This window comes from Engystomops pustulosus, chromosome 1 (genome assembly GCF_040894005.1).
Source record: "Engystomops pustulosus chromosome 1, aEngPut4.maternal, whole genome shotgun sequence".
Taxonomy (NCBI): domain Eukaryota; kingdom Metazoa; phylum Chordata; class Amphibia; order Anura; family Leptodactylidae; genus Engystomops; species Engystomops pustulosus.
In genome coordinates, this window is record NC_092411.1 from 24,920,738 (window position 1) to 24,940,579 (window position 19,842).

A 19,842-nucleotide genomic window follows, 5' to 3' on the forward strand; every position below is an offset into this window, starting at 1 on the left:
TCAGGTTGGGTTGAGACACTGAACTGTCAGTCAAAAGAGGGAGGCGTGGTTCACTGGCAGCCTGGAGAAAATCTGACTCTTCCCTTTAAAAGTTGACTCATCTCTACTAATTTGCATACCAGAAAAACTGCTGTAATTAAGGTACAGTGGAGGCTAATTTTAGGTGATATAGTGAAAGATTTTTAACCTTTTAACCCTTTACGAGCCGATATTACTGAATAATGGCAAAGTTTTCAAGCTACATCTTTTTTTTTTTTGCACTGGATAATCCCCAGCTAATCGATTAACTTTTCTTCACTAGTCCCGAACCTTCCACATAAATAAGCCCAAAAAGATGTAAAAAGGGTTGTAGAGAAGCCAAGAACAGAACGTTATACAACCTTAATGGTTACATCATCATCACTTCTCTCCTGTGATAAAATATGAATTTATTACTATTAAAAAAAACAAAAACAAAAAAAAAAACAAACAAACAAAAAGTTTGGGAAGGCACAAGGATTGAATAATTGCTCAAGTAAAAAGTTCTGTAAACAAAGGATTTCGGTAAATCCAGAATGTTTAAAATTAAAAAACCGTCCACTCGGAGTATGCTGTGTGATATGGTAAGGCAAAGGGCATACTCCGGCCTGCAGAACACAGGTACAATGGTAGTGTAAGCATAGATATACAACTTAAATATAAATGCGCTATGCTGGATCTAGGCGGGTTACGAGTCCAATTTTTTTTTTTTTTTTTTTTAATCACAGTATATTAAAAAATAAATGTACGACCATTCGTGTACCACCGCCAATTATTGGCAACAGGTTGTTTCTTTCTTAGGAGAAGGGGGGACTAAAAAAAACCCCCCCCAAAAGGTTGTTAACCTCCCCCTAAACGAGGAGAACGAGTTCAGGGTAATGGGATGACTAGGCCGCGTCGTATTTCTGTCGCGCCTCCTCCAACTTTAGCGTCACTTTTTGGAAGAACGTTATCTGTTGCTGTAAGAAATGTTGCATCTGTGACTTGAAGTCCCGCACTCGGATTTTGTGAAAGTGTTGAATTTCGGCCAAGGTGGCATAGGATATTATGTTACAGCGTTCTTGGATTTCGTTAGCTTTTTGTAGTTCCATCTTGCCCTCCTCAATGTGCTTCTTGCTTTCCCGGACCTTGGTTAGCGCCCCTATGGAGGAAGAGAGAGGAGAGTTATCATCCATTAGCCGTAGCAGAATATTTCTTATCTATGAGACAACAAGATGTTCCCCCACCATAAAGAGAATAGTTCGAGACATTATAAGGAAGTCTAACAGAAAAGGGGGCAATATAAAGATGGCTGCTGCATGAAAGGGGGGTCATACAGGGGGTAGCGGCAGGAAAGGAGGAATTATATAGAGGGGTGGAATTATACTTTGTAAGGAAACAAGTGATTGGGTTAATCCAAACCTGTCATCAGGAATGTAATTTCTAGCTGGTGACAGGTTCCAATAGCCAATGCTATGCCGGATTTGAAAAAATGTCCATCAGCATCATTTCAGTACTATATTTAAGTTTCATTCACATTACCTGGATCCCTGCATCACGTGACGTGTCCTCCACACTTCCTGTCATGTGCACTGAGCAGGCAGTAGTGATGGGAATGACTTCTCTTTTTAGAGAGCTGGCTCCTGAACGGCTCCCTAGAAAATATATAAATAGGGAGCCGCAGGCAAGTCAATCACCCCACACCACTCCGCTTTTAACCCAATTGTATCAGGTTAAAGGGGGCGTGGTTAGCCAGTTAGGGGCGGGGTTAAGTGAGCCATTGGTTCGTTCGCAAACGACACGTCACTAGTATGTAGAGGAAGGGCATTGGTGTGGAGTACAGGAAGAATGCATGGGGAGAGACAGGCACACACAGGCTGCAGGTGCCCCCTACCTAAGGACTCCCCCACATGCTGCTAGTAGGGAGCCAGGTAATGCAAGTTAAACTTATATAAAGTACTGAAATGATTCAGAATGCTGACAAAGGCATTTATAAAATCAGCATAGCATAGGCTATTGGAACTTGTCACCAGCACATTCCTGGGGACAGGTTTGCTTTAAGTACAGGCGGTCCCCTACTTAAGAACACTCGACTTACATACGACCCCTAGTTACAAACGGACCTCTGGATATTGGTAATTTATTGTACTTTAGGCCTAGTCTACAATAATCAGCTGTAACAGTTATCACAGGTGTCTATAATGAAGCTTTAGTGTTATTCCTGATTCTTATGATAACCCAACATTTTTAAAATCCAATTGTCACAGAGACCAAAAAAGTTCTGGCTGGGATTACAATGATACAGACCCTATCTTGTATGTAACCTGGGGACTGCCTGTACTGGGTAAGGGCGGCATACAAACAAAAACTTTTCTAAAATCTAAACCTATCCAACTAATTTAATTTTATTTTGATAGGTTTGCATGGGTGTTACAATCCATGGGAGAAGATAATAGAGTACTACTCTAGATGTGCAGTCATAGATCTGAATAAAGTAGAGTATCCTCTAAAAGATCCAAAACTAATCTTCTGTAGGCACAGAGGTCAATGGATTCTATATTTTTAATATGGCCATACATTATACAATATATACTTGCACGTCCCTACTAATATACTATGAACTACTCCTCATAAGTCAAGAGCAATGACAATGACATTGGACTGTGGTCCAAGACTCTGAAAGCCCAGCGTTACCGACTGGTTGAACAAGATGTATGAGCTTTAGCTACAACCCTTCTTGTGCTGGTCATGAAGGTCCATTACTTAAGACCTGGCTAAATGTGTGAAAGGGAAATTTCAACTCACAAGACAAAACAATCGATGGCACTCCTTGTGAAATCACAAGCAAACATCTACAAAACATACATGTGTATATATGCCATGTGTCATGCTACCGTCAGACAAAGCATGAAATGTTTCCAGGGTGGTAGATGGTTTTCGGTTGGCATCTCTCCAAACACCATGGCCTTGCTCATTGAGTGTACATGTGTTTGTTACTAGAAGGAGCAGAATGAGTCACTACCGGTCTCTCCTGATCCACAAGAACTTCACCTCCGACCCCCAACATCTACTATTCAGGGGAGAGTTTGGAAGCTAAAATATAGAAGATGATCAGATTGCAGTTACATGACGTCACTCTGGAACTTCTGGTCTTGGGTGTCTGCTCCCGGCAGGAACTGTTTTGGCCAATAAATGGCCTCTTTTAACCACAGCAAATCACTTACAATGTAGAGGAAGTGATGACCCATGTTCTGGGGGTGATGTGACCCCTGGAACTACTAGCCAGGGGCCGAAGACAGGAAAGTACTGAAGCAACGCGGAGCAGAAGTTAAAGACACTTTTTTTGGCACCCCGGCCCCAACAATGTTCTCTAACATTCCCGGAAACCCCTTTCAAGGGAAAGAAAGATGGAGTGCAGTATATTTCAACACGTCTGAACCTTTGCTACTACAAGCTGCCAGCTGTGTCCTCCCGCTCTATGACGACTTGCCATGTTTGACCAACTTTAACATCTATACAAGTCTGTTACGAGAAGGTCAAGTCACTTTCTGTAGTCCTCATTTTACCAGGATAACAATCAGTGACCCATAGGTCTATTTCCATGAGCTAATTGAACAAATTCAACCAATTTTACCTTTGAAATACATAAAAAAAAAAAATTATAAGTCTTGTCTCAACTTTTTATGATAGGATTTAGTCGGCCGCTGGTTATGTTGCCAACTACTCTTCCAGATGGGAATGCCACATGGATGATCACATTTCTCCCAAGGAGGGCAGTAGCTCCCCGCTCAGGGTTAATGTGACTGTGCGAAGGAGAAAGTACAAGTAGTCTCAGATCTAAACATTGTCCACCCAGAAACAATAAAAATGTTTTACGACGTCACATGATGCAAAAATTTGGATGGTTCCCAAAGATCTAAGGAAAAGATACTGGATCTTTTGTGTCTGAAACATCCAGTAGCAAGACTGATAAAGGTAACCCAGCTAGGCCGCTTTCAGGAGTCCGGATTCAACAAACGGGCTGCTGCGATGTGTTAAAAGGAGTTTGTGGTCAGTGTGATGGCCGTAAACAACGATGTTGGGAGACAGAATCCCTGCTCAATGTTCATCCTGAAAATTAAATCGATATATGGGTCCTTATACCACTGGCTCAGTAGAGCCGTAGGTCTCTTCCCCATGAGCTTACGTTTTGTGGGCCGCAGCCTGGGCGAGCATAAAGCTGCACGCTGGAGAGAGGGGGGAGGAGTGCTGCTCGCTGCTTACCCCTCCCCTCTTCATAGGGAGTCGGCCGTACATACCGGAAAAAAAATAGAGCATGCGGAAGGGCGCCATAGGCATCCATGGAGACCGATATCTACGATCGGATATCCGTCACTAGAACGGTCGTGTAAAAGGGGCCTAAGGTATTGTCTGTGCCGCAAACCATAGACCTGGTCTAATTCCTCTCCACTTTCATCTTTATAGCGCCTCCCTCAGTGTTCACATCCTATAGTCACGTTGACCATGTTTAGAATCTACTAAATTTCTTAAAGGAAACCTACCACGAGGATCCTGCTTTCAGAAGTAGATGTGATGCTAGATTCCTCCTGCCTCCCTCTGCCCTAATCTGTCATTTAATAATCCTGTTAAAAAAACCTTTATTTTAGTAATATGTAAATGACCTCCAGAGGCTACTGGGGCGTGGAGTAGCCTTAGTACACGCCCCAGTAGCCTCTGCAGTTAATTTACATATTACTAAAATGACGGGGTTTTTTTTAACAAATTATGTTGGGTTCCAGAATTATTAAATTACAGATTAGAACAGAGACAGGCAGGAGGAATCTACAAACAGACCTACTTTTGCTGGCAAGTTTCCTTTAAAATAAAAAAAAAAAGGGGCTTTTGTTTTTTTAAATTTAACTTCCGCATTGAGATAACTTCACATTTCTAGCCTTAGGTTGCACTACGATTCTATATGGAATTATACCTTCTCTTCTGCTGAGGTGCGGTACTGCCGCTATGACCTGGAGTAGCATTACATTTCCATCAATAAAATCACAGTTTGAGGCAGGTAAGTTGTAGCTCCTGTACTACATTCATACAAGCTTCTGTGACTACTTGTACATCTAGTGCAGCTTGTTTCCACAGTTTTACGTTATCATAGGGCCACTACAGGAATTATATAAAATTGCATTTATAGGGGTTTACCGAGATTAGAGAATGGAGGGCCACCAATATTAGACTGAAGGTCATCAGATTCACGACACGGCCACCATCCAGCCGTTTGAGGTGGTCAAAAAAACTCAAGCAATTGATGCTGCCTCTTATTTGTTTAGATTGGTCAAGGATAGGTGCAATTCCTCGCACAACCGTCAAGTACATGGCATGTAGGTAGAGGGTCCGATGTAAGAATGAACCGACTACAGGGCTCAGACTAACAAACATGGACAACGTTGGCAATGGGCCCCAAGTGACAGACCCCAACCAATCTGATATTGATGGTCAATTGTACATATAGGACCTCAGTGTCCTGATCCCAGAAAACCTCTACAAGTTAATTTCTGTCTTCTAATCGGCATCACTCAGGAAGTAACAATTTTAGAGCCAAGTCCTACTGACAAATGGGGGGGGGGGGGGGGGTCATTTTGGAAACCCCCTAAAAAAACACCCTTAGAGTCCCATGAAAAAGCATATGGAAAAGTCACAGAATGAAGCCATGGATCTGGCACCCAGATGGACTCCCGTTCTCGATGAGTAAGCAAGAAGAACATCCAAAAATGATAATCTGTGTGACGCATATCGTGGGTGTGATTTTAGACTACCACATATGCACGTATATTACCAAAAAGAAGAGACCCTTCAATGCTAAATGCCAGGTCTATTGAAATGGCCACTAGGATTTCAACCAAACAGCATTAATCAGTAGTGGAGTGTGAATGGGGATTAACATCCTTCTAGTCAATATATATACCAAAACCAGGCTCCAGTGTTTCCATCATACCTTAGCCATCTGTAGTTTCCTTACTTTTGGCTGACAGGAAAAGAACCAAATAACCAAGGACCAGAGAGGAGCGGACCCGTAGTTTTAGTTTGTGTTCGGCCGCAAGACCCGGATGTATTGGCGAACAGCCAATTAGGCAAATTGACGCCCCTAGCCATGGCAATGATTGGCCAGGGGGAAACCCCCTGAACTGGAATCATTTCTACTAAGGACCTAACGGAGATGTGAACTGGCCCTACGAAGCATCAGCAGGATCATATAGGACATTAAAGAAGAATTTATCAGAACCGATATGAATGAAGCACTTGGGGCGAGATAGAAACTTCTGCAACTTTTTTTTGCCATTTTCTCTTTTCTTCCTCTCATCTCCATCTCATCCTCTCCTCTCTATGTATTCTGTCAATTCACAATTTGCTCATTGTAGCTTCAGTAAGGGAAAGGGGTGAAGGAAAAAGGCCTAATAAACGGAGAAGGAAATTTTCCCGCAACAAATGAACAATGTTGCTCAAGGAATGTAAACTTTAGGGGCGAGGTGTACAGAAATGTCTGTCCTTCCCCGATCATAAAATTATGACCCATCCTAGGACCTATCTTGCCCCCACTTTAAATTCAGGACCACCCCTTTAAGAGGTTATCTAGGTTGTTATACACCCCATGTGGTTTTAGTGTGGGTTGGGACATGGTGCAGCAGTCTGCTTTGTCATACACGCTGGTTGGGGATGCTGGATATTTCTAGCGGTGGGCCCATTATTACACAGGGAGGGGCGCTGATCCGCAGCACAAAAGACACGACTGTCACTGCAAGGACAACATCCAGAAGCAGCGAGAGCGACATTACAGGAGGAATGTGCAGGATTACTTTACCACCAAGTCGTCACCTGATACACTGCAAACACTTCACACGGCTTCCTCTAATAAAAGCCTTCTCATAAACGGAGACGCCAACAATTAAAGGGGAAGTCCCTCTATAACACCAGTCACCAGAAAATACGAGTCCTCATCTGAAAAGTGAAAATCCGGACAGGAATAAATCTCTTACAATGGTCGGGGCAACGCTTCATACTTAGGTGGCGAACGTTGCTAATGTGTGTCTCGCCAAACCCCTGGTCACACAGCGACAGGGCTGCCATGACTAACAAGGAAATTCTCAAGGAAATCAGTGTCCAAAATCATTAAGAATTGACAAGCTGATTAAAGGGGTTTTCCAGTAATGACATTGCATACAACGTGCACATCAGAGAGAACGGTGAGGTCATTGTTCTTGCTCGTGAGGCCGGTGACTGGTTACGGCAGTCACGGGATCCTCAGCAGGACAGGGTATTCGGGGGCGAGAATGTCTTGTTTTAGACCCTATTTAGACCCCTAAATATTCCTTTTCTACACAACTACACAGGTGACACTATATATGGCATGCGGAGGAGGTTATTGATTCTCTCGCAGCAGGGGTGCAGTACATAATCCCAGATGCAGACAATGCAATAACTGCATGTTACGTGAAGGAGTTGTGTCTGTAAGAAATGACCATTCAGGTAATGGGTGAAGAAAACTGATTACCAGATTCTGAATTTAGGTCCTATCGGGAGAAAATTGATAAGATTCATCTTATAAATCACCCAGCATTCCCCCCCCCCCCATCCCCTGCCTTTTACGTGAGCTTTCTTCACTTCTATGCAGGATTTGGATCTCATGCAGGATTTGGAGGTCCATGATTCACGGTGCGAGGATTAGTAGAAGTGCCAACTCCTCCCCGTCATATTTGATGAGCTTTGTGGATGACGCGTGTGGCCAGCGACTCTGGTGGGGTGGAGCACTATGAACATATCAGATCTACTACTGTGGATTAACAGTTGTGCCGGTCTACTCATTATTTTCTGGTTGCAAACTAGAAGGTTTAATTAGTTTAATAAAAATGTCATATAAAGTGACTGCTACTAAAAATGGGTAACAATATGGGACATCAGCTAACCAGGATGGGGACTCCTCACCAAACTCCGAACACAAACTCCGAAGCTGGAGAATAAGGAGACGTCCTCCCTGCACAACCAACCACCGGCGTCTAGTGTTTCACAGCCGAGGTCAGACCATGGGAGAGGCTATGACTTCATGGGCAGCTCAGGATGCCGCAGCCAAACCCGTCACAGCTATAACCCGGGATCAGTCATATAACGCACTGTAAACACGTTGCATCAGACTGAACTCACAACTTCTGTATATAGCCAGATCTATCCCTCCCATACAATGCGGTTATACAGGGGCTGATATCTGCATCATTTACATATATGTAAATCAGTGTAATCTACATGATGTAAGTAACCACTAACAAGGACCACTGGGAGATTTCAGCTCTGGAGGCTGCAGAATTGTGAATGCAGCTCTGGATGACAGGTAGGATACAAGTCTACAGATCATAACATATAATGCAGATTATTCCATCAGGATCTGATGTTCCCAGAATGTGGGGTCTTGCTTCCCAAATATCCAAATCTACCATCAAAATCCATCATGATAAACCATGGACACTTACTCATAGATCCAGGCGCCGTGGCTGTGGCAAATCTTCTTATACTTGTTGTGCATGGCCTCCTTCATTCTAAAATTAACATTTAAAATTATGCTAATGAGCCTGAAGAGCTTTGGGGTGCGTCACCAGAGCCCCCGTGATGCAGCTTCACAAGCTGTTACACCGTCTCCCCTCAACATTGATCCGTCAGCACTTCCCCCTCCCTCTACCTGATGGAATCTTACACAGCAGGAGTGGGGAATTACTCCTACCCAGTGTAACAGCCCCTGAAGCTGTAGCATGGATGAGCTCTTATAACCCCTAACTTCTGGTTCATAGGCATAATTATAAAAGTTGATTTTAGAACGAAGGAGGCCATGGATAACAAATATAATGGATACATATATAATGTCCCTGGTTTAATCATGTCAGATTTTGACGGTAGATTTCCTTCAAAGTAAATCTACCACCAGGATGAAGGATTGTAAACCAAGCACATTGACATACAGGTGTGTGCCCCCTCTGGGAGGATTGGCTCATCTTTTAGCTTTATGTCTTGTTTTATGCTTTAAAATTATGCAAATGAGCCTGAGGGGCTCCATAGATGTCGCCTTTAAGTATATGGTGGGATGCGTGGAAAGAAAATATACCATAATATACCATAGTTAAATTGTCATTTCTGAGGTGGAAAAAAAAAATGTGGATTTAGTCAATTGGTGATGCCGGAAAATCCATGACTGAATCCTGTATCTGAAATCTATAAAGGAAAAACCTCACCAAGAAAAACAATGATATATATATAGCGATCATGTCTTCACGTAGGCAAAGGTTCAGTTTTATTTGGGGATTTACCTCAAAATCGTCTAAATTTACCTCACGGCTGCAGGCGGGATCCTTTATATTCTGGTTATTTTACCTCATAACATCGACGCCTTGGGCCTAAATTTCCAGTCACACAGGGCACAAGGCGTCGGTGTTATGAGGTAAAATAACCAGAATATATAAAGGATCCGCCTGCAGCCGTGAGGTAAATATAGACGACCGTAAAGAGGATGAAGGGAGAAGACACCGCCATAATATAAGGAGGGCCGAAACCTGAAGAACTAGTCAGACCACAACCACAAAATGAGGGAAGATGCATAAAAAATGTCATTACAAAAAAAAATCTTAAGGCGGGAAAAGCAGGATGTTCCTAGTCATAAGCATCACCCGGTATCTAAGGGAAGACTATGGTGAGGTCTTTTCATGACCTCCTGGAGCCGCGGACCCTAACAGGTCAGTACACACCACACACTACTCCGAGGCCGGAAATACCAGCCCAGAACTGTACCAAATACCAGCGGAGAAAATATCATTATATCACCCCAATCTGTGTATGAGGAGGCGAGTTCTACACTTAGTGGTCAGTGGTGGAGTTATAGAGCAGGAGGAGCTGAGCAGATTGTACATAGTGTCCTATCTGCATGCAGCATGCTATAGAGCAGGAGGAGCTGAGCAGATTGTACATAGTGTCCTAACTGCAGCATTCTATAGAGCAAGAGGAGCTGAGTGGACTAGCCATAGTGTCCTATCTGCAGGCAGCATTTTATAGAGCACGAGGAGCTGAGCAGATTGTACAGTATCCCTTCTGCAGGCAGTATGTTATAGAGCAGGAGGAGCTGAGTGGACTAGCCATAGTGTCCTATCTGCAGGCAGCATGTTATAGAGCACGAGGAGCTGAGCAGATTGTACAGTATCCCTTCTGCAGGCAGTATGTTATAGAACAGAAGAGGTTGAACAGATTATACAGTGTCCTATCAGCAGGCAGCATGTTACAGAGCAGGAAGAGCTGAGCTTAAAAGGGAAAAGAATTGAGCAGTCCTACCCCCTGTGTAACAGTTATGCCTATACGCCCCACACAGGAAAGGTCACCAGTCACTGATTAGACCACCCAAAGCTTAAAAAGGGTTAATACAGAGCACATCAGTATAGTGACCAGACGTCATTCCCCATCCCATTAGGACGCGGGGAGGATATTTGCTGAGATAACAGCAGCCCGGTGTGAAATCATCGGAGGAATGTCACTGACCGCTGCGAGCTGCTGCGCCTGCCAATATCCACATACCTCTGTGCCGAGCCAAATAACAGGCCCTGCACTCCATGGCTACACAAGACCTGCATAGAAAATCCAAAAATACCCCCCCAAAAAACATAAATACATGCATCCCAGGGGCCGCAGCTATAGGGGCTGAGGTCTCGCCTGATGCTTTATACCAGGACATGAGCATAATGATGCAGGAGCGATACTGGGGGGTCCTGGGTCATCTACAAGGATATGGTCAGTATATAGAAGGTATACGAGGAGGGTGTGGTCACAGGTTTGGGGGCTCACACCTATAACAGTGATGTTTAACGACCAGTTTTCACATTTTAAGACCAACTAAAAGGAATTTTTGGTAGATGTCAAAATTAAAGGGGTGATGACACTCCGCACATTCACTTTTTGGTAACTGCTCATGTGTCCTGCTGGGGAGGGGGTGCACGGTGGACACAATCGGTCTTCTTCCCCCTCTGACAATATCATCCATACGGTTTCACCTGCTTTACCTGCTGTACTGCAGAGGAAGCGCTCCTGTCCTGACAAGCAGGCCACAATTTTTTTATTTTTTTTTTTTCGCTGGTTTGCATAGATTTAAGGACCATTATGCAACAGAACCTCCATTTTACTCATAAAGATAACGGGTCTTGATCACTGGAGGTTCAACCAATGGGACCTTCAACGATCATGAGAACAAGGGCCCACAATCTCTGAAATCCCCAACGTGAGCTTCTGGGAAGGGCTGCAACCCCATAGAAGGGTAGGAAGCACAGGTTAAAGGGAACCTGTCACCATGTTTTACCTCACTAAGGTAGCAGCCCCCCTCAGGTAGTGTCCTTCCTAGAATTTCTTATGCAAAATCTCACTTTTACCTCTAAAAAAAATATATAAATCTGCTCCAAAGTCAGGAAAATATGACTCTTCTTACATGAGAGGAGTCAATTTTAGTAGTTGCAGGGGTAGTAATAGGTAGTAAAAGGTAGGACCTGCATCTTTATCTGCGCCTTGCATTCCCATCTATGTATTAAGCAGCCTCACAGAACCACAAGTCTGATGGGATCTGAAAGATGAGATTCTTATCTTTAAATAGGAGACAAGAATGTTTCTATCTGGGTGCTATAGAACAGAAGATAGAGGCTTCTGAATTGACACCCCGCTTGCAACCACTAAACTTGACTCCAATGTAAAAAAAAAAAAAAAAAAGTCATATTTGCCCGACTTTAAAGGAGATTTCACATAACATATCCTACCTGAGGGCTCTGGTAGGTAAGTGGGGTAAAACCTGGTGACATGTTCCCTTTAAGAGTCTGTACCACCCATCCATTTCATATGGCTGTGCAGTTTGGCTTGAAGAAAGATTGTGGATCTTACAGAAGTCTCAAGTCAGGACTATCTACCCTGACACTGCACTGCGGTCACAAGGTCTCATCAGCCCAAGAGGACATGGAAGTGCAGGAGGATGGGGAGCAGCAGAGACCCCCAGCTGCTTACTATCCTAACAGTAAGACCCTCAAGGTGTCACACACAAGACTGACTTCTCACAATACAATTTTGGCATTGTTCCATAATGTTGGGTTGAAAATGGTGGAAGATTTGTACACACAAGATACATGAAGGACGGATACAATGTATCATATTCACTGCTCTGCTCCATTCACTGCTCCACTGCACTGCTCCATTCATCTCTATGGGACTGCAGGGAGTTGGTGGATGAGCAGCGCATGTGTGTAACCACTTCACTCGTCATCAGGGGGTCCCAGCAATTTAGGTACTTATAAGGGATAGGTTGTGCTCCCCTGGCACATACATCCAGAGTATATAGACTCAGACACTTGGCACTGATTTACCATAAGGTGTGAAGGGAATTTCCCATTGTGTTGTCTACAGATCAGTGTGCCAGCCCCTACCCAAGCCCAAGCGCCAGCCCCACCATAAAACCACCAGCCTATACCCGAGCCAGGTGCCTGCCCCTCCACAAAAGCGCCAGCCCATACCTGAGCCAAGCCCCCATGAAACAAGCACAAACTCTGCTAAAACAAAAAGCCAGATGTCACATAACATTTTGCCCTGCATGCGTCATCACCCAGCCTTCCCTAAGTCCTAACCAGCAAATCATGATGCAGGATTGCCAACTGCATCCCTGCCGAGGAGAGCACCAGCACGGTCAGGTATCTGAGAAAGCCGTCACCCAGCTTTACCTGGATCTAATCAGAGATAAAAAACAGAGACTACAAATTCTACCAACGCAACAACGTGCAAGCACCAAGGGTGTAAAAGGGATTATACTTGGCTAAGAATGGGTTACAAATTTAAAAGTAGCAGTGCCCACCCCACCGTTCTCCTTCCAAAACTTTACCTCTGGACTCTACTTCATGGTCCATTCACAGTAGGGCCCAAGCAAAGAGTGGGCAAAGCGGGGGACATAAAGTAGAGACTAAAAAAAGTAACCTGGTAAACACCAAAATGTGAGCACCGGGCAATCACTGAGGTTATGATAGTTTTGTGATTTTAACACTTTCTGTTCCTTTTATTTATTTATTTTTTTTAATTATATTTTTTGGGGGAGAAATGAAAAATGTAGCAATAAGTGTCTACAACCAGAAGGAGCCACCAAGGTGGGAGCACACACAGAAGTCATTCTGATAATCCCATCATACAGAAGTGCCCCCACTACACACCTGGGAGGGTACCCCCTTCTACTAGAGCATCTACTAGAGCCTGGATAGTAAAACCCTCTCCGGATCAGTGGGATTAGACATCAGTGTGACTTGTGTCCAGGTCTTGTCTGGTGCAACATAGAACGTCTTCTGTGCAACTATGATATGAGGTGCAGCTCTGGACTATGCTGCTAAATGTGCCAACACAGCTCCACCGGGCAACATCACCCATAAACTAGAACTAGGAAGAGACTCCAAGACACAACATCACAATGACACGAAACCTGTACGACATCTACACCGACATCTACATGTTCTCCGTGTGCCACACACCACTAGCATGAAACGGCCTGAAGACATCTACAGTGAAAAGTGGTCAAATGTTCCCCTCATGCCAGACATTAGACCTGTAACAGAAGACATGACAGATGGTGGTTACCTCTCTGGACGTGGATGATGTCGGGGAAGTTGGCCAGGTGCCCCTGGTACACGGCTAGCAAGTCCATGATGGGGTCCAGGTCCTGGCGGGGCTGCTCAGCAAACATTTCTCCAATAGCATCGTAGGCATCCGCAGTGAAAGACATCGCCCGGTTCAGCCCAGTGGAAAAGGGCTGCTGGTCAATCTCAAAGGCCTGACCCAATCCCTTGAAGGCCATTCCCACCTTCTGATATTCCTTCTTGAAGCCTGAGGCCTGTTTACGGGCAAACTCGCCAGCCGTCTGGTTGAGTAAGAGGACTCCTTCATCCATCCTTTTGGCAAACGACTTGAAGGCGTCCAACTTGGCGTCCACTTCTTGCGGCTCCAGGATGGATGCCCCGGGCATGGTGCTGAGAGTCAAGAAAAAGTTGGCGCCGACCATCTCGTCCTTCTCACACTTCCTCTTGCCTTGTTTCCATGCTTTCTCATCCGAGCAGGTAAGGAAGTGCTGGAAGGCGTCGCAACGGGAGAGCACCGGGTGGCTGCACATATGATCCATCCACCACACCAGGCCTTTCCGCCGTTTGGAGATGAAGTCCTCCTCAAAGCGGCCTGTGGCTTGTTTCTCGGGGATACGGGGCACGGATATGACGGGAAACTTCTCAAGTAGCCGGGCGTAGAGCCAGTCAAAGTGTTTGTAGCGGCGGTGGACGTACTGTCCGGTGTGGCTCGGCACCAGGCGGTAGGAGATGTAGCTCTTCATGCCCTTGAACTTGGTCTGTTTGGTGGGCTCGTCTATGGTACAGCCGAAGGGGTACGGGTTCTCCTGCCACTCTGGCCCATTTGGACCCTGCACCACGCAAAGTTTGTCGCCGTCCCGTACAAAGCCCGCAGCCTCTCCGAGCACGAACGCTTCGCCACCACTCTTCACGAAGGCGGAGAAGCGGTTGAGGTTTCTGCTGACGGTGGCGGTGCCCTTTGCCTGCGATGAGCCGGTGGTGGTGGAGGTGTTGGTGCTGTATGACCCAGGAGCTGACATCCGGTACCTACTGCTGTCATAGTCATGGAAACCACCTCCATAGTAACCGGGGGTCGGGGCGTCGTCGGCCGCGGTGGAGCTGCTGTCGTCCCACTCATCGTCCCAGTCGTCGTCGCTGGGCTGGCTGTGCTGGTAGGGCACGGCGGGCGGCCGGGAGCTCTGGTAGGTGGGGGGCGCCGGCTCGTACCCCCCGGGGGGCAGGTTGGCGTAGCGGTTATCTGCCGTGGGTGGAGGCGGCGGTGGCGGAGGAGGACCGGCCGCTTCTGCCCGCACGATCTCCACGTAGGAGGCCGGGAAGAGCCCCCGCTCCCCGCGGCTGTTGACTCCCTCCAGCCAGCCCTCGATGTCCTGCTCGCTGCACAGGCTCAGCACCTCGGCCTCCCGCAGCGACACCTCCCCCGGGTTCTCGGCTCGGAAGTCGTACAGGGCGCGGGCTCTGAGCGCCATAGTGCCGGGAGACTGCACCCGCCGGAGCCCGGACACTATGAGCAGCCCGGAGGAGAGCGAGCGAGCGGCAGCCCCGACCCGACTCCTCCCCCGGCCGCCGCTCCGCCCGCCCGCCATATCCCGCCTCTCACTCCTGTCATCTCCCGCCTCCGCCCCGGACCTGGAGGAGACCCGGAGCTCCAGTGCCTTTGCTGCAGGAAGCACTGCACAGGGGGGACCCAGGAGACCGGCATAGCCTATACCACACAGTGCCCCCCTATACCACATAATGCCCCCATAATAATACCACACGGTGCCCCCATAATACTACCACACAGTGCCCCCCTATACCGCATAGTGCCCCCATACTACTACCACACAGTGCCTCCATATTAATACTACACTGTGCCTCCATTTATACCACACAGTGCGCCCATAATAATACCACACAGTGCCCCATATCCCGGCTCTCTCTCCAGAGACATACATACCGTGCCCCCCTATACCACACAGTGCCTCATATCCGGCCTCTCTCTCCAGAGACATACATACCGTGCCCCCTATACCACACAGTGCCCCCATAATAATACCAAACAGTGCCACCTAATACTACCGCACAGTGCCTCTCGTTCCAGAGACTGACATACCGTGCCCCTATAATACTCCCACACAGTTCCCCCATAATAATACTACACTGTGCCTCCATTATACCACACAGTGCCTCATATCCCACCTCCCTCTCCAGAGATCAACAAACCGTGCCCCCTATACCACACAGAGCCCCCATAATACCATACTGTGCCTCCATACCCACTCTGCCCCCATATTTATACCACACTGTGCCTCCATTAAACCACACAGTGCCCCCATAATACCACACTGTGCCCCATAATGATGCCACACAGGTATAAAGAATACCATAGAGCGCCCCTATAATACTTGACTTCCATAATAACAGTCCCGTAGTTCTCTCGTAATAATACGGCACATGCCCACACAGGTCTATCCACAGGGTTTGTGTAACAGTGCCAATGCCCGGGCCTCAGTTTTGACCACGATTGTATTCCTAAAACAATACCAACCTCAGTGCCAGTGCACCCCGATAATAACTGCACTTCTGCTATGGCACAATGGTGACAGTACCCACATAGCATTACCATCCACATCTGCCTCAGTACCCCCATAGTGGTGGCAACTGGAGTCCTAGTCTCTTATGTAGTGTCTACATATCAGCCGGAGAAATGCCGCCATCACACGGACCCCCTAACTGACCCTAAGACTGCAGACGCTAGCACTTTAAGAAAAATGATGAGACACACAATAACCAGCATTAGTGTTCCTCCTCATGTACTGGACTGCGGATTCCTACAATCTGCTAAAAGGCGACAAACACTGAAAACAGTGGGAATAACAATAAAGAGGAACTCGCATCGTGACAGAGGACACCACCGAAACCACAGCTCAATGTAAAGCCTCGCAGACGTGTAGCCATTGTGTAGGCAGAGGAGCCCGCACTTATACAATTTACAGGCTACAAAGATGTACATTCTCTCTTTCCACGCCTACGTATGTCACAGGATCAGCCATCAAGATCCATCATGATAAACCAGGGACACCTACTCATAGATCCAGGCACTGTGACTGTGTTAATCTATTATCCATAGCCTCCTTCCTTCTATAATCAACTTTTACAATTATGCTAATTAATTAGGGTTCTTCCACGCTGCAGCTTCACAGGCTGTTACACTGTCTCATCCTCCCTCTTCTCTCTTAGCACTTCACCCCTCCGTCTACTTACTGGATTCTCACAACCTTGATTGAATCATACTTACTTTAATCGTTTCAGCAAACCCGTGGGAGGGGGGAAGTGCTCCCTTCAAAGTGCTCAGCCTGTGACGCTACAGCACAGAGGGCATAAGGCATCATTAGCATAATTATAAAAGTTGATTTTAGGAGATAGGAGGCCACAAATAATAAATATAAGAAGATTACCACAGTCTTGGTACCTGGATCTATGAGTAAGTGCCCCTAGTTTATCAGGATGGATTTCGATGGTAGATTTCTTACAAAAAGGAGAAAACCCAGCAACGTCCATGAGTTCTACACTTCAGGAAGTCATTTCCAACAAACAACCAATTATTAGAAAGTAGCATTTTATTTACAATGTAAATACAGGCAGTCCCCTACTTAAGGACACCCGACTTACAGACAACCCATAGTTACAGACGCACCCCTCTGCCTAATGTGACCTCTGGTGAAGCTCTCTAGATGCTTTACTTTAATCCCAGACTGCAATCATCAGCTGTAAGATGTCTGTAATGAAGCTTTAGTGATAATCCTTGGTCCAATTACAGCAAAAATTTTGAAACTCCAATTGTCACGGGGACAAAAGAAAAAAATTTGTCTAGAACTTCAATTATAAAATATACAGTTTCGACTTACATACAAATTCAACTTAAGAACAAACCTCCGGACCCTGTCATGTACGTAACCCGGGGACTGCCTGTAATAATAATTTATATAGCGCCATCAAATTCCGTAGCTTTACAAATCATAGAGGAGAGAGTTTAGCGAGTGGAAGACCGATTAGTGGGGAGTTACAGGAGTCTAGTCGAGAGTTAATAAGCAATTAGCATTTTAGAAGTTTCAATTGTTAGAAATAGTCGGATTCTGGAGATGTTTCTGAGATGCATCCGGCAAGAGCGAGCAAGAGATTGAATATATGGTGAAAAGGAGAGGTCAGAGTCCAGCACAACCCCAAGACAGCGACCTGATGCCTCTGTGCTATAGTGATCCCACAGACCGAGATGGAGAGGTCAGGGTTGGATCAGTTGGTAGTTGATGGAAAGATAAGGAGTCAATTTGCGCCGATTTTCCGTGAATTGCCCCTGGATTTTGGCGCACGCAATCGGATTGTGGCGCATCAACGCCGGCATGCACGCGATGGAAATCGGGGGGTGTGGCCGTACGAAAACCCGATGGATTCGGAAAAACCGCCACATTTAAAATAAAAAAAGTGTTGCTTAACACGCGCTTACCTGCACCCAGCATAGGACGGTGAACTTCAGTGCACTCCGATGAAATTCAGCGTAGCAGGGACACCTGGTGGACATCGGGGGAACTACCTTAGTGAATCCCGGCAGACCCGAATCCTCCGCAGAGAACGCACCGCTGGATCGCGAATGGACCGGGTAAGTAAATCTGCCCCATTAAGTTTCAAGAAGAGAGAACACATGATGTTAGAGACAGCAGACAGACAGTCACTAATGTTCTGGATAAAGGTTGGACTTGATGGATTTGCATATTTTTCCAGTCTTATATACTATGATTATTTCATTTGTCCTATAACTTCTGAGCCCCATAAATGAAGGGATTGGGGGGGGGGGCTTTCATTACTGACCTTCTGACAGAAAACTGTCATTTTTTTCCCCCTTTCCTGTTGCACCTTATTTATGAAGTGTCGGCACCACAATATTGGTGGTTTTCGGACAATCACAATCTGGGCGCCGCTCAAGAATCCAACAATTTTCCTTTCCAACATCTAATTTCCCGACACTGTTTTTGGCGCAATTCTTGGAGCACAATGAGGGCTGCAAAATACTGGTCAATGGAGTTCTATTTCACTTTTATGAATGTGGAGACATTTCTAACCTTTTTCCGTTCATCAACTCCTTGCACCACAATCTAACATCCCAGTGAAAATTTTAGCACAAATCCTACGGCAAAATTGATAAATGCGGCACTTTGTGTTTAGAAAAGGCTTGTGTTCCTTATATATTGATGAATTCTGTACTTGCAAAGAACCAGAACAAAGTATCGTTCCTTGCAAGAGTTGATCCGTGGACTCCGGACGGTGTTAGGAGCCCCACCTGCAGAATCTGGTCGGTGGAGGTGCCGACTCATGGAGAGGGGTGAGCTGGTGTCCTATGATATTTTGTTTCTACAATGAATTCTGTAATCTGCATCCGAATAGTTTGGTTCAAGATTCATCGTTGTAACGTACAGCAGCAAAAATGTTGTCTTGTTATCCAAATATTGTATCACTGTGCAGAGATTCACTAAGGTCCCCCAGAGTTCTCCTTCTTCTTCCTGGTGCATGTAAGTGCATTGCCTTGCGACACAATTTGGATCTTAACCCCTTATCACCGACACTAGTTTTCAGCTCAATGACCAGACTCGATTTTTCAAATCTGACATGTCTCACGATAATTGGTTATAACTTCGGAACGCTTTAACATATCCTGGTTATTTTGAGAATGTTTTCTCGTGACACATTGTACTTCATGATAGTTATAAAATTTAAGTGATAAGTTTTGCGTTTCGTTCTGAAAAAAAGTGAAAATTTGGCAAAAGTTTGTAAAAATTCTTCATTTTCCAAGTTTGAAATGTTCTGGTTTCCATACAGGAAGTAAAACTACCCAAAAAGTTTGATAATTAACATTTACAGAATATCTGCTTTATGTTGGCATGATAATTTATGCTTCCGGTCATTTTTCTAGGATGTTATGAGGTGCAGAACTTTAGGTGCGATTTTTCTTATTTTCATGAAAATTGCCATAACTCACATTTTGAGGGAAAACTCGGCTTCCAAGTGACTTTGAGAGGCCTAAATAATAGTAAAACCTCATAAATTACCCCACTATAGAAAGTTCACCCCTCAACATATGTAAAACAACTTCTATTAAGTCCATTAACCCTTTAAGTGTTTCACATGGGTTAAAAAATATGGACCTGCGATTTAGAAACTA

The 19,842-nt window shown here is 45.5% G+C and overlaps 1 protein-coding gene across 1 annotated transcript; it reads right to left on the reverse strand.

Annotated features, from left to right (window-relative positions):
* Window positions 1-659: 659 nt before the first annotated feature.
* On the reverse strand, window positions 660-15,141 carry SNX18 (sorting nexin 18). Its single transcript, XM_072136194.1, has 2 exons — window positions 13,651-15,141; window positions 660-1,159 (listed from the first exon to the last, which is right to left on the reverse strand). Exons 1-2 carry the CDS (start codon window positions 15,113-15,115, stop codon window positions 906-908), a joined length of 1,719 nt encoding a protein of 572 aa, XP_071992295.1. The 5' UTR covers window positions 15,116-15,141; the 3' UTR covers window positions 660-905.
* Between the last annotated feature and the right edge of the window lie 4,701 nt (window positions 15,142-19,842).

What these genes read in the sequence shown, in the direction of transcription:
- SNX18 (XM_072136194.1), bottom strand. Translation starts at nt 15,115, where the DNA reads ATGGCGCTCAGAGCCCGCGCCCTGTACGACTTCCGAGCCGAGAACCCG. An exon ending in CATCATCCACGTCCAGAGAG is followed by an intron (nt 1,160 to 13,650) that starts GTAACCACCATC and finishes CTTCCTCCATAG; the next exon opens with GGGCGCTAACCAAGGTCCGG.